This window comes from Marmota flaviventris, chromosome 3 (assembly GCF_047511675.1).
Source record: "Marmota flaviventris isolate mMarFla1 chromosome 3, mMarFla1.hap1, whole genome shotgun sequence".
In the NCBI taxonomy this organism is placed as follows: domain Eukaryota; kingdom Metazoa; phylum Chordata; class Mammalia; order Rodentia; family Sciuridae; genus Marmota; species Marmota flaviventris.
The window spans coordinates 47,715,306-47,730,874 of NC_092500.1; the positions used below are offsets into that span (position 1 = coordinate 47,715,306).

At 33.5% G+C, this 15,569-nt stretch overlaps 1 protein-coding gene across 7 annotated transcripts in view; it reads right to left on the reverse strand.

The window, feature by feature from the left end:
* The window catches only part of Rab3ip (RAB3A interacting protein), a 162,466-nt gene that overhangs the window by 20,289 nt on the left and 126,608 nt on the right, over positions 1-15,569 (reverse strand). For all 7 annotated transcript variants that reach the window (XM_071609691.1, XM_071609685.1, XM_071609689.1 and 4 more), the window contains one exon: positions 4,356-4,451. In XM_071609691.1, the coding sequence (XP_071465792.1) occupies positions 4,356-4,451 (96 nt within the window). The remainder of the gene's footprint in view (positions 1-4,355; positions 4,452-15,569) is intronic.

The window sequence follows — 15,569 nt, forward strand, 5'->3', positions numbered from 1 at the left end:
CCATAGCTGTTTTCTCATGTCTTTGCTGACCTGGTTTTCAATGGAATGCTGGCACTTCTGTTCTTTTGCCAGTTTTATTTCTCCAGCCTTTCACTTTTAGACTATATGTGTCCTTAAATCTAAGGTGAGTCTCTTACAGACAGTATATAATTGGCATTTTGTAATTGGCATTTTGTTTTTTACCCATTCAGCCACTCTTAGCCTTCTGATTGGAAAGTTTAGTTCATTTACACTTAAAGCAATTATTGTAAGGTAAGGGTTTACTCTTGCCATTTTATTAAATTTATTTTTATTTATTTATTTGTTTGTTTGTTTATTGTCTGTGTTGTAGTTTCCTTGCTCCTCTCTTTTTTGTTGTTATTTAGTGTGGTCTGATGATATTTTGTGGCCATATATTTTGATTCTTTTCTTTTTGTCTTTTGTGTATCTAAATTTTGTTTAGTTTTTTGTTTTGTTTTGTTTTTGGTTACCACAGGGTTTACACTGAACATTTTCCAGGTGTAACACTATCTTAAACTGATAACAACTTAATTTCAATCACAAACACTCTAATTTGTACACCCTATATATAAACACTTTACATAATTAATCTCAGATTTTATTCCTTCCTATATTGTGTTTCCACTAACAAATTTCTATTCTTACTATACTTGTCTCCTAATTTACATACTGATATTAAAATTTTCATGTCACAAAATGTTACATTTTCCTCCAACCATTTACAAATATAAAACCCATTATTAGCACAGGCTAGACAAAAGGAAACATAGGGTGCTTTTATCCTGAGGCTCTTATCTGTAGACTTCTGATCTAAACAATTTGTGTATGTATTTAAAAACTGTGAAAACAGATTTTTTATTCTACCTGGTCAGTAGTGATTCAAATAAAGGAGGTGGCAGGGTTTTTATTGTTGTTGTTGTTATTGTTTTGTTCATTTGTTTGTTTTTAATAATGTTTAAACACAACATCTGATTAGTTTGCAAAAAAATCTGTTACAGCCAGGAGCAGTGGCACACACCTGTAATGCCAGCGACTCAGGAGGCTGAGGCCTTAAGAACTTAGAGATGCTCTAAAGCAACTTAATGAGATCCTGTCTCAAAAAAAGCTTGGGAGGCTGGGGGTGTGGCTCAATGGTAAAGTACCTCTGGGTTCATTTAATCTCCAGTAGAAAAAAAAGAAAAAAGAAAAGAAATCATATTATGTGTATAAATAAACACACTACAAGGATTTTTACCTTTACTAAGTGTGTGTGAAAGGCACCCATCAAGGATGGATGAGGAATGAGCAAGGGGAGGACAGTGGAATAGAATGGGAATGGGGAACATGTGGGGAGGCAGCAACAAACAGGGACTGAAATGGAGTGGGTCAGATGCCATGCATGTAAGAATTTGTTGAGATGAACCCAGCTACTATATAAAACTATAATGTGCTAATAAAAATAATAATAATACTTTGTTAGTACTGGGGAAGACAGAAATTCGCTGGAGGATTTAAAAAAAAATTCCCATAACTGGTAATAGAACTGAAAAAAAAACATATACATGATTTACAGGGGCCACTACACTGATGACAGATGGATTGATAAATCTGTGAGTTACCAGCAACATTACATTTAATTTTAAAAATGAAACTCAGACTAGACTTTCATCTGGGTCATAAATTTTTAAAATCAATTTTCAAAAACAAAGTAACATTCAATCACATTCCTCACTACATATAAAAATACAAATACATATAATGCTTTGGTGAGAATAAAATATTTTTGTACTATTATAAAAATTTAAGTAGTTTTATTATTGTTTTTGTCTTAAATGTATGTAATATATTATTATAAATGTTAGCATATGTATACAACTTATAAAAAGTCTACGTGCTTTTATAACAGAGCCCAGCACATAGAGACCCCGCAATAAATATGAGATACATGCTCAAATTTCTCTATCACTGACTGGGTACAGAATCAAAAAGTTCAACATATATTGATCTAGGTAAATAACAGTGGCTTGGAATATGCTTTGCTTTATAGTCTAGAGGTAGCACCACAAGACTTTACTAATAACCTGAATGTGGGATAAAGGAAAGAGAGGCCTCATAATGACTACAATGTTATGGCCTGAGACAAACAGAAGTGCCAGTTATTATTTTAATAGTATTTAAAGCAAGAGTCAGGGTAATAAATCTGAATACTAGCCTTGCTCAACAGACTTTCTATATCTTATTTTTCTTTACTGTTGAAAGAAAACAAAGCATAACAACAACAACAAAAAAAAAAAACTGGCTTATAAAACAAAACAAAAAAATCTTATGACTATCTATATTTTTTCCATATTGAGTGCAAAGTATTCTTTCAACTGACAATTTTGTTATCTTATCTCAAAATTGAAGACAGTACAAATATATGCGATTTTAGAGTTTTGTACATATTTGGAATTTTAAGACTCAATTTTGCTACATATAAACTATAATTAATATTCAAAATTATTCATCAAACATAATAATGAACTCCTAATTTGAAATTACATGTCAGGTTTATCAAAAGTGTACAAATGGAGTTTATTCTGAATAATTTTAATATTTTAAAAATTATACACACATAAAAATGCAAGAAAAAAATATTTTCATAAGATAATGATAAACTAAGATTAGCAAGGCACAATTAAGGCCACAGAAAAACTGTCAGCACTTTTTTCATAATTCATAAATAATTTGAATACAAATTTCATTACTAAAATCATCTTTTATCAACATACTTTCTTTCCTGGTCTCACTATAAAATATAACATCAAATACTCCTGTTCTAGATTTTTAACTTTCCATTGACCACCATTCTTAAATTTAGTTTCCTCTCATTTCTGATGACTAGGTAACTGAAGAAATAAATATATTCATTTTAAAATGTCTATTCAAGAAAATAACAAATTATGAAACATGCACATCATAGATTATCATTTCAACTAGTGAATGAAAGTGTTATTTGAAAAATATAAAATATATTAATATTATATGTAGGAAAATAAATATGCATACCTCTAAAACTGAAATAAATGTCACATGAATAAAAATAACAAAAAGCAATTTTAGAGTTCTGTACATATTTGGAATGGAATGGAATGGAGTTTTTCCAATTTTTTTTAATTATAATAAATAATTTAAGAAGAAATCTTTGGAGCTGGGGATATAGCTCAACTGGTAGAGTGCTTGCCTCACATGCACAGGGCCCTGGGTTCAATCCCCACCACCACAATAAATAAATAAATAATAAATGTTTAGGGGTAAAAAACATTGCTAAATGATGATGATGGCATTATTCATTCTGGTAACACATCAACATTTTTGTTAAGAAACTTCTAAAGGCTGGAGGTCTTACCAAAGGAGACACTTCATGGCAATGGTTCTTTACCATGTAAGTACTATCCTTTTCCCTAGAGATACTAAAAGTTGTCAAAATGACCAAGGACTATTATTAGCATTTTGGTGGCAATTCCTTATAATGGTTAATTTTATTGTCATCTTGACTGGGTCACAGTATGTCCAAATATTTGGTCAAACAGTATTCTAGGTTTTGGGTTGTTTTAGATGAAATTAACATTTAAATTATCAGATTGAGTAAAGCAAATGCTCTCTATAATATGGGTGGGCTTCATCCAATCAGCTGAAGTCCAAAATAAAACAAAAAGTTCCTGAGCATGAAAACTCGTTCTTCCTTCAGGCTCTAACTAGAATATTGGCTCTTCCAGATTCGCAAGCCTTCAAACTCGACTGGAACTACACCATCTGCTTACCTGAGTTTCTAGAGTATCAGTTCACCTTGCAACTCCTGGGATTTGCCACCTTTCATAATTCCATGCGCAAATTCTTTATAATATTGAGTATCTTTGTCTTTCTCTCCCTTTCACACACACTATTACTTCTGCTTCTAGGGGCCATTGATACTCTTACTGAGAATCAATGCTTCAGCTGGGTAGAAATTTTGGTCCTGGTGGCAGGCTAGACATAGCAAATATACTCTCTAACATTCCTCACATTACCCCATATCAGAGGTCATTTTTGTTGCGGAATCAGAAAAAGTTACTCTAAAGTAGCCTATAAATATTTAAAATTTAAGTTTATCTCCTTTCTTTAAACACATATAATTTTAAATTACCTGATACAGGTAGCTTATAGTGTTTTATTTATTTTGTTTTTCTTTAAGTTACAGATTGTACATTTATTAAAGAATTTTTTTTTTTTTGCTTAGAGGACTTATGAATATACATGAAGTTAAGCATATCCTTTGAAAGATTTCTTCAAAAAACAATTCTATCAATACATAAAAATCAAGATGCTGCTGTTGGCCAAGATGTAAACAGACCAACCTCAAACAGACTAGCTGTGAGTTCTTCCAATTCCTGTCCAAGTTGATCTCGCACTTTTGAAAGCCTTTCACATTCTTCATCTTTCAACTTCAGTTCCTATGAAAAATTAATAATTTTATTTGGGGACTCCACAGTATATAGTTTGATTCAAAAGGCTATAAATGTTTGCTAATAAAACTACAAATTATTAACACTAGCTTCTCCTACATGTTCACATTGAAAATGTTTATCTAGTACTTGCTACATGAAAGGCTAAAATTTTACATAGTCTAAAATCACAAATAATCCAACTAACATATACTAAAATTTCACATTTCTTTCATAAAATACCCAAAGATTAAATATGAATATATATTATAAGTAATAAAATGATTTCACTCTTTTTTTCCCCTTCATTTTTCTCTTGAACATATTTATTTCTATCCAGCAAGGAATGTTTTTAATTATGCTTATTAATTTCAATTAAAGTTCAGTGGTTTTTTCACATTTATTTTAAAAGTTGTTTACATATAGATACCTATGTGCCATACTATAATAAATCTAAAATTTCTATTAGATTATCCATTTAACACAGTAACCAGAGGTAAACAATGCATATTAGCATTTAAAATCAAAAACAATGTTAATGACAAAAGTTACAACCTATATTTACATGTGACTTCTCTACAGGTCACAAACAGATGTCTAAAAATTATTAAGATGCTAAAAATATGCAATTTCAAATGTCTAACTAGCTCTAAATTAACCTTTCAAACACTGAAAAAAAAAAAAGCAAGCTCCTTAAACAGCAGTCACACACACACAAAAAAAAGTCACAATTACAGAAACAAAATACAAGATAGTTGTGTTGTAATTGTAGTAGAAGCACAGTTTTTAAATCTCCTAAAGATAACTCCTAAAAACCAAATATATCAATTAGAAAATCAGAAGAACCTAATGACTATATCATCATCAAAACTAGGTAAAAGAGAATCCCCACTAATTTCAGAATATGAGAGAATGATTCATATTGCCCACAATGCAGGATCAGAAGGGAATCACAGGAAATGAAAGGATCTCAGAACCCCAAAATCACTAAATAACTCAAAAAGTGCTGTTGAGAGAACAAATCTGAGGACAAATGGAGAAAACCAGAAAGGTTTTCACAGGCCCCATCTGTAGATGAATTAAGACAAACAAAACAAAACAAACATGTATATTCCACTCTGTAGGCAGCAAATGGTGCTGAGAAGCTCTAAACTCTTTTTTTTTTTTTTTTTTTAAACCCTTCGTCAATTTTTTTAATATTTACTTATTTATTTTTCCGTGGGCACAACATCTTTGTTTGTATGTGGTACTGAGGATCGAACCCGGGCTGCACGCATGCCAGACGAGCGCGCTACCACTTGAGCCACATCCCCAGCCCAGAGAAGCTCTAAACTCTTAAGGATCTTGGAAGTCTGCAAAGAGCTCCTGGCCAAGGACAGAGTCTCATACTAAGGGAAAAATGCTTGGAATTTGAAAACAAACTGCCAGACAAAAACAATGGCGATAAGCAGAGAGAAGGAACCGACACAAGAGGAGAAAGGGGGTGGCAAGGTTACAAAAGAAACAGATCACAGAGTGTGAGGGAAAGAGAAAACTATCTTGTAATGAAATGTTACACCTGTATAGCTCTTAGAAACACTGAGCTAGAGGAGAAAACCTGCTTGAACAAGGTATACCTCTGAGAGATGGAAGTGTACACAAATATGCCAATATCAACAGAGGGGAAAGCTATCCAGGCTTATCCTACTCCTTCACAGGAACTTCCTCCTAAGGGCCAAGGAAAATCCAATTCACACTAATATGCGAAAAAAACACAAATACATAAACTTACAGTTAGAAGATAAGATGTTCTGGTGCACAAAAACATGCGACTATAAATATAAAAATAAATTCTACATTTCAAAAAGCTTTAAGAAAGGATTTTGAATGTTTTTGCAGCAAAATAAATGATAACTTTTTGTGGAGATATGTTTAACCTGACTTAAACACACTACCACCTATATGTGTGTTGAAACATTACATGGTTTCCCATTAATACTTAACAATTTATGTTTATCAGTTGAAATTTTTAAAAAGCTAAATGCAAAGCCAAGCCAAATACAAGGAGGAAAAAAATCACATCAAAGTTTTACAGCAACATCTCTAGAAAACAAAGTAACATTTTTTAGATATTGAAGAAAAAAACGTAAACTGAGTATTTTATATTCAGCCAAAGTGTTTTCCACGTATAAGGCCAGAAAGTATCATAAATCTGTAAGACCTTAGAAAATCTCTCTCTCATCAGCCTGCCTGAATGATGGAGCAGAGAATATGAATAAGGAAAAAAAATCTACAGAAGCTTTAATTAAGGACTGGAGATGAGAAGGAATCACACTGAACCATAGTACTATGACTAAAAGATGGAGATATCAAGAGAATGAGATGTCAACCCACAGATTGGGAGAAAATATCTGTAAAAGACATATCTGCTCCCAAAATATGCAAAGAACGCTTAAAACAACATTCAGACAAGAACAATCCAATTTTTAAAATGGACAAAAACACCAGAATAGACATTTCACAAAGAGGATACACAAATGACAACTAAGCACATAAGATGCTCAACATCGTTTCTCATTAGGGAAATGCAAATTAAAGCAACAAAGTGATGCTACCACATACCTATTAGAATGGCCAAACTCTGAACACTAATGACATCAAACTGTGAGTGTGTGGAGCAACAGGAACTCTCATTCATCACTGGTAGGAATGTAAACAACACAGCCACTTTGGAAGATAGTTTGGCAGTTTCTTACAAAACCAAACAACTCTTACCATACGATCCAGCACTCGTACTTCTTGGTAAGTACCCACAAGTTGGAAACATGTCCACACAAAAACCTGTACACTGACATTCATAGCTGCGTTATTCATAATTGCCAAAACTTGGAAGTAGCCAGGATGTCTTTCAGTAGGTGAATGATTAAATTACATCCAGATAATGGAACATCATTCAGTGCTAAAAGGAAATGAGCTATTAATCCATGAAAAGACATGGTGGAACCTATAATGCATATTACTAAGTGAAAAATCTGAAAAACTCAAAAACTACATACATACTTCCAACTGTCTTACATAGTAGAAAAAAGTAAAACTATGAAAATTTTTAAAAAATATCTGTGGTTACCAGGGTTTTTTTTTTTTTTTGGGGGGGGGGGGAAGAGGGATGAACAGGCAGAGCACAGAGGATTCTTAAAGCAATAAAACTATTCTCTATGATACTATAATGGTGGATACATACACATCTTACATTTGTCAAAACTCACAGAATATAAAACACCAGGAGTGAACCCAAACGTAAACAAAGAACTTTGAGGGATAATGAGTCAACAGAGTTTTATCAATTATAACAAATGTACCACTCTGGTGGGTGATGCTTATAGTGAAGGGCTCTGAATGGGCACTCTGTACTTTCCTCTTTTCTATGAACCTAAAATTGCTCTTAAAAAAAAGTGTCTATATTTTAAATGGGATAAAGCTAACAAAACAGTATATAAATGACATAAGTTTTGAGAATACAGAAATGAAAAAATAGGTGAAAGATGAAACTAAGTCTCCTAACTTTTTAAGAAATTAGCTGAAAGTAAACAGATACAACTTGAGGCTCACAAAACAATGTGTATAAACTTGAACATAGTTCAGATTACAGAGGTTAACATTATGATGGTACCTGTAACTAAAATTAAATTATAGAGAAAAAGGAAAGAAATAGTTATTAAATTATTTTAGTATTGTTTGTGGTGGGGACCAAAGACAGTCTCTACAGAAGGGCCAATTTATCTTAAATCTTTGATTTCCTAATGACACACCTAATGCCCAAACAGTCTTTCAATATTTCACACAAACCTCTCCACGTACTTATGGGCATTCCAGTTTTAAAAAATAAAAGTAATATTCATGTTTTGTCACAACTATTTGTTAGATACATCAAAGACTATCACTTTAGTAACAACTGGAATGAAAATAAAAGCCTTCCAAATGACCAAAAAGAAAAACTGAAGGAAAATACAAAGCAAACCGGGTACATAGTGAAAAGGTTCATATACACATACAATAAACATCGGAAAGTTATGTGACAAAAAAAGCCCAAACAGCATCTTTATTAATAAATTTAAGTGGATATAACTCATCTATTAAAAGAAAATGACATTCAGACCTGGCAAAGAAGCAAAATCCATCCCTATGCTCTGTACAACAGACATACCTAAAGTGAAGTGATTCAGACAGATTAAAAATAAAAGGATGGGCAGAACTATACCAAAAACAATATAAGAAAAATAAAATGGACAGGACAGGACTGAAATCACTGAAGATGACAAAGGAAATTTAAAATGCTAAAGACTACAAGGCACAATGAAAACTTTTAAATAGTCATGAAAAAACACAAAAGTAGACCTAAACAAATAGAAAGAAAAATCCATGTTCTTGGACAGAAAGACATCATTAAAATGCCAGTTCTCTTGGGACTGAGGCTGTAGCTCAGTGGCACAGTTCTTGCCTTGCACGTGTGAGACACTGGGTTCAATCCTCAGCACCACATAAAAGCAAACAAATAAAATAAAGGCATGCTGTCCATCTAACACAGATTTTTTTTTAAATGCCAGCTCTCCCTACATTAACTTACACATTAATAAATGCATAAATTTAATGTCAGGTCCTTTCAAATCCTAATTTTTACAACTTTATGTGAAATCTAACTTCACTCAACATTTTCTACTACGTAAGCAGTATGGTAATTTCCAGGATACAAAAACAAATAAAATACTATACCCTTGAGAAGCTTTCAAACCAACAGATCAATTCATATGTCATTCATGAAAGCAAAATTCTCAAGTAGTTCCCTACTATCTACCAAAGTAGAGTAAACCTCACCTTAATACGCTCTGCAACATATGCCGTTTTCCTTTTCAGAGTTACTTCCCATGATCCATGCTCTAAGGTGAGTTAAACTGGTCTTATTTGCTCTCCATTCATTGCCATGCTGATCCCATCCTCCTGAATTCTTTCCCCATGAATAACTGATAACTTTCTTTCTTGTTACCAAGATAAACCCAGGGGCACTTCACCACTGAGCCACATGCCCAGTCCTCTTTATTTTTTATTTTGAGACAGGGTATCACTAACTTGCTGAGGCTGGTCTTGAACTTTCAATCCTCCCGCCTCAGCCTCCCAAGTCGCTGGGATTACAGGCATGTACCAGCACACCCAGCTGATAACTTTCTCTTTATGCCTCCGGGTTCAATTCAATCTACTAATATGAAGTAAAATGTATACTTCATGTGAATATTTTTTAGATCTTCACTTGTACTTTTCATTATCAAAACCTTGTACTGTAATATAGTTATTCAAAATTCATACTTTCAATAAATACTGTTTCTGTTAACAACACATCAGGCATTCATCTAGGTAAAGAGATGTGAAAGAAAAAAGACCAAATTCATGACATCATTGCCTAACGAGGGTTGCAAAGGCAATTTTATAAATAGTAATGTGTACGTACTAGAAGAATCTTCCAAATGCAAAGGAAGAAATTAAGAAGTGTGCTTTATATAGCCAAATATGAAGAGGGTAGATGCCACAAAAAAAAAAAAAAAAAAAAGTTAGGTTTATGATCTGTCTTGAAAAGCCTTAAATGGCAGGCTTTTTTAACACAATTGGGACTTACCTTAAAAGCAAGAGGAAATTATCTAAAAGATTATGAAAGATTTTAATATAACAACAATCAAATTTGTAATATAGAATGATGACTTTTAGAGTTTGGCTAAGTTAAAAAAAACTGGACTGAAAGAACACAGTAATTCCTGTAATATTTTAGGCAAGAGATATAGATTTAAAATGGTTTTAGAGAAAATTCAAGAGGTATTAAGAATAGAGAATAACAGGACTCTATAATAAAGTATATTTCAACAAATTTAATATTTCATGATTCTTTTTTGTCTGTGTATGGCGGGGTGGTACAGGGATTGAACTCAGGAGCACTCAACCACTGAGCCACATCCCCAGCCCTTTTTATATTTTATTTAGAGACAGAGTCTCACTGAGTTGCTTAGCACTTCACTGTTGCTGAGGCTGGCTTTGAACTCAGCCTCAGCCTCCCGAGCTTCTGGCATTACAGGCGTGTGCCACCACACCCAGCGACTTCATGATTCTTAAGATAAACATTTTATACATCAGGAAAGAAAATACACTGCTAATAAAACTATCACACCATGCTTTTTTCCTCTTAGAATGTCCATTTTATGTGATAACGAATACTCTTCTAAACTGATAAACAGAATTTTATCATGTTACATTGCTTTTTTGTCTCTTTCTTTTTGTTTCAATGTCATATTATAGTGAAATCCTTCTGAAGATGTTTTTAACACAGTATTTAAGATAAAAAAAAATAGAGCACCCAATTCACATAATTCAATTAAATTAATAACAAGAGGGCTGGTTGAGTGCTTGTTTAGCAATCATAAAGTCTTGGGTTCAATCCCCAGTATATCAGAGGGAAAAAGTCTTAAACTGATAACATGAACAACAGTGAACAAGTTTGCACCCAAGTAGGCAATGACAACTGCCACAATCTTTGCCTAGCTGACAGCAACTAGAAGACTCACACTGATTTCAGAAAAGTTAATGGGAAAAAATGTACAGCTCAGAATCCATAAAACACTACCATGTAAACAAGTCTTTTCTCCCTAATAAACTCAGGTTCATATCTAACATTTTGCATACTACACAGCCTAATACAATCCTGTAAATACTCTGGTTACTCAAGAAACACTCGCTGATGAATGAATATGGCAAATGTTTACAAACTTTCTTGGCTACAGTTAGTAGGCCCATGCTAATTGGTACTAGGTATGTGTTTTTAAGTTAACTTCCTATGGCTGCAAGTTATCCTACTGCATTTTATTTTCACACCATTTAATTCTCTTTTAAGGAAGAGTAAAAGTTGAAGATAATCCCAGCAGGTTTCACCCTTTAGTGAATGTAAAAAAAATCAACAGAGAAGTTTGATGAAAATGCATACTGCCAAGCCTCAACAAAATAATTCTGTTTCAGCAGGTCTGGAATGGAGCACAAAAGTCTACATTTTCATAAGGACATACCAAAGCTCAAATTACACATGAGAATTCCACCAAAAGCCAGTCTTAAGCACTAACATGTGGAAGTCCAAACAACTGAAGGACAACACCATTACCTCTGGCATTCCTGCACCTAAAAGCCAGTGGTCACATGGGGGGCTCCCCTACTCACAGTGTATGGGTTTGTTGCTGGGAAGAGGTAGTTCAGCTCTAAGAGATTATAAAAACAATTTCACAAAGAAGTGCCTATCAACTACAAACACCTGTTTCAGAGTACTAAATGAATAAAAATGAACCTCTATTAGGTCAAGTCACTAAAATTTTGGAGGTACTTATAAACATCTAGAATCACCTCAACTAATAATATATTATGCATGTGTGCCTATTCATACACCACTATACCTGTATACATGTGAACTATTGATTTAACTAACAAAATATATTGAGAATTCACTATATGCTCAGCACATAATCATAAGCACAAACATAATAACTAAAGCATGTATGTGGAAGTGTAAATTTTTATGTGGGGGTGTACTTGTATAGGACGGGACAGAAAATCAAATAATACAAATAGGAAATACAACTTTCATTTCAAATCAAGATAGAGTAACAAAGGTCAAACTTACCACCACCTGACACAACTAAGAAACTGGGTAATATATATGAAACAACAATCTTCAAGATATTGAACATTTAGCAACAAAAGACAGTGATCCTCCAGAAATGGGAAACAAATCAAGCGAGCCTTAGATTGCTATTTGAAGAGATTAAACACTAGAGAAGTTTAAAACTGTCTTTCACATGCTCAAGAGTGAATAGAGGTAAGACTAATTATGCAAAACTAAAATATATTTATGTATATATAAATATATATATATATATATATATATATATATATATATTTGGATCATATACATATATAGAGATCCTATACATAGATAAGCATAATGTATATGATCCAAAGCAAACTCTTAGTGATGAAAACTACAATGTTTAAGTTTTAAAATACATTGTATGATATTAACAGATTAGAAAATGCAGAAGGAAAGCACAGTGACACTGAAGACCCAGCACAGGAAACTATCCACAATGAAACACCAAGAGGGAAAAAGATTTTTAAATGAATAAATAGAACCCCAGTAAGTTAGCTGGGCGCAGCAGTGCATACCTGTAATCCTAGCACCTCAGGAGGCTGAGGCAGGAGAATCATGAGTTCAAAGCAACTTAGTGAGACCCTGTTTCTAAATAAAATATTAAAAAGGGCTGGGGATGTGGCTCAGTGGTCAAGCATCCCTGAGTTCAATCCCTGGTACCCAAAACAAAAACAAAAACCCAGTAAGCTAATGTATGTGTAACAGGAATTGGAAAGGAGGAGAGAGATTATGAGAAATGTAAAACTTTTGAATAAATACTGGCCAAAATGTCCCAAATTTTACAAAACTTAAAACTCTCAGATTCAAGAAACTCAACAAATTCCAAACACACACATACGTACACACACAAAACCCTGAAAAAAAACTACTCCAAAGCAAATCATTATCAAAATACTTGCAGAGGAATCTCATAAACACCTAGAGGAAAACCCATCACATACAGAGGAATAAAAGTAAGGATAACAGCAGACTACTTGTAAGAAATAATGAATAATGCTTTAAGATACTAGAGCAACATTTTTACAGTTCTAAAAGAAAAACGTTATCAATGTAAAATTCATTATCCAGAGAAAATAGCTTTCAAAAACAAAAATAAAAAGAGACATTTTCATATATATAAAAGTTAAAAGATAAAAGCAAACATGGAAAACAAAAATGTTAAAGAATGTCCTTTAAGCAGAAGGAAAATGATATCAGTTAAAAATCTAGATACATATGCAGAAAAGAATAGCACTAGAAATGACAGCTACATGGGTACCTATGTATCATTATTTAAATCCCTATAAACGATAATCAACTGTTTAATGCAAACAAATAACATGTTGTGCAGAAAAGATAGCCTCTTTAAGAAATGGTACTGGGATAACAGAATATACATGTGTAGAAGAATGAAAAAAGATCCCTATTGCCAGGAACCATCCTTGAACTGTGCAAGAACCTAAAAGACAAGGAAGCCATTAAGCAGGAAAGCCTGGTATGGAGAACTCCCAGTGAGAACCCCCAGCAGCAATATTGCTGGTTTGAGAATACTTGGTTCACGTGGCTTCCTACCTAGCTGCCTCTAAGTTCAGCAGTGCAATGTAGATGGGGTGACCCCCTGAAGCCACACAGCCACTCAGCCTCTCGGAGATGAGTATGGCTTGCCAAGATGCCAATCAACCTGTTTGCTACAAGACCCCTGCAACACAGAGAAGGTTTCCACAGTTTCCACTGAAACCTTAACCTTGCCTTTGATGTGCTTCCCCTTAAATAAAGAATTGGATGGGCTGGAGTTGTGGCTCAGAGGAAGAACACTCACCTAGCATGTGTGAGGCCCTGGGTTCAATGGTGGAATGAGACGAACATCATTACCCTAAAGTACGTGTATCAAAACACGAATGGTGTGACTTTACTTTGGGTTCAACTAGAGACATGAAAAATTGTGCTATATTTGTGTAATATAAACTGAAATGCATTCTGCTTTCATATATAACAAATTAGAATAAATAGAATACAACAAAATTTTTTTAAAAAAAATGGAGCCATTTTTTAGTTGTTCAGTTCTAGCTCTTATTAGGACTGGAAGATCTAACTCTGCTTCCTTTTTATTTAATTTCTGGCTCTGCCTCTATTTCTTAGTAATTATTTCAGACTTTCTACTTCTCTCAGGTGGATCACATCTCCTGAGCAGGAATCTACCCTGGCAGGGTGCTGGTCCCCCTGCAATACCTTATCTCTCACCCTGTACAAAAGTCAACTTAAATTAGATTAAAGACCTAGGTATAAGAACAGGAACTTTCCAACTGCTGCAAGAAAACATAAGGGAAGGAGTTCAACACATAGGCACAAGCAACAACTTCTAGAATAAAACTTCTGTAGCTCAGGGAATATCAAGAATCAATACATAGAATATCATCAAATTCAAAAGCTTCTGCCCAGCAAAAGAAAACAATTAGCCGTGTGAAGACACAGCCTATAGAATGGGGGAAAATCTTTGTGAGTTACTCTTCTGACAGAGTATTTAATATCCAGAATATATAAAGAACTCAAAAAATCCAACACTAATAAAATGAATTATCCAATTTAACAAATAGGCAAATAAAATGAACAGACACTTCTCAAAAGTACAAATGGCCAAAAACTAAATGAAAAAATGTTCAACATCTTTATCCATCAAGGAAATGCAAATCAAAACTACACTGATATTCTATTTAACTCTAATCAGAATGACAATCATCAAGAATATAGATAACAAAAAATGCTGGTAAGGATTCAGGAAAAAAGATAAACTGTTGGTAGGAATGCAAATTAGGACAGCCACTATGGAAATCAGTATGGAGGTTCCTAAAAAACTGAAAGTAGAACTATCATATGACCCAGCTATACCATTTCTTGGTATTTACCCAAAAGAATTAAAGTCAGCATGTTTTAGTAATACATGTGTGCCTATGTTATCAAAGCACAATTCACAACTGCCCAGTTATGGAATCAGTCTAGGTGTCTAGACTAGGATAAAGAAAAGATGAGATATACAATAGAGTTTTATTCAGCCATAAAGAACAACAAAATTACATCTTTTGCAGAAAATGGATGGATCTGAAGAGCATCAAGTTAAGTGAAACAAACCAGACTCAGAAAGACAAGTATTAAATATTTTCTCTCATATGTGGAAGCTGGGGTGGGGGGTGGGGGTGGAGGACATTATGAAAGCAGAAAAGTAGAGAAAGGGAGTTAGGGAGGGAGAAGGTAAGGATAAGGGGAGGTATCAGGGAGCAAAATTGATCAAATTATGTTATGTGCACATACAAAAATGCCACCATGCAACCACTATACTATACAATTATTACGTACCAGCAACAACAATAACAACAAAAATAGGATGGGAAAAACAGAAATATACTTTTTTAAGATTCTTACACTGTATGTGAAGTAGGATATTA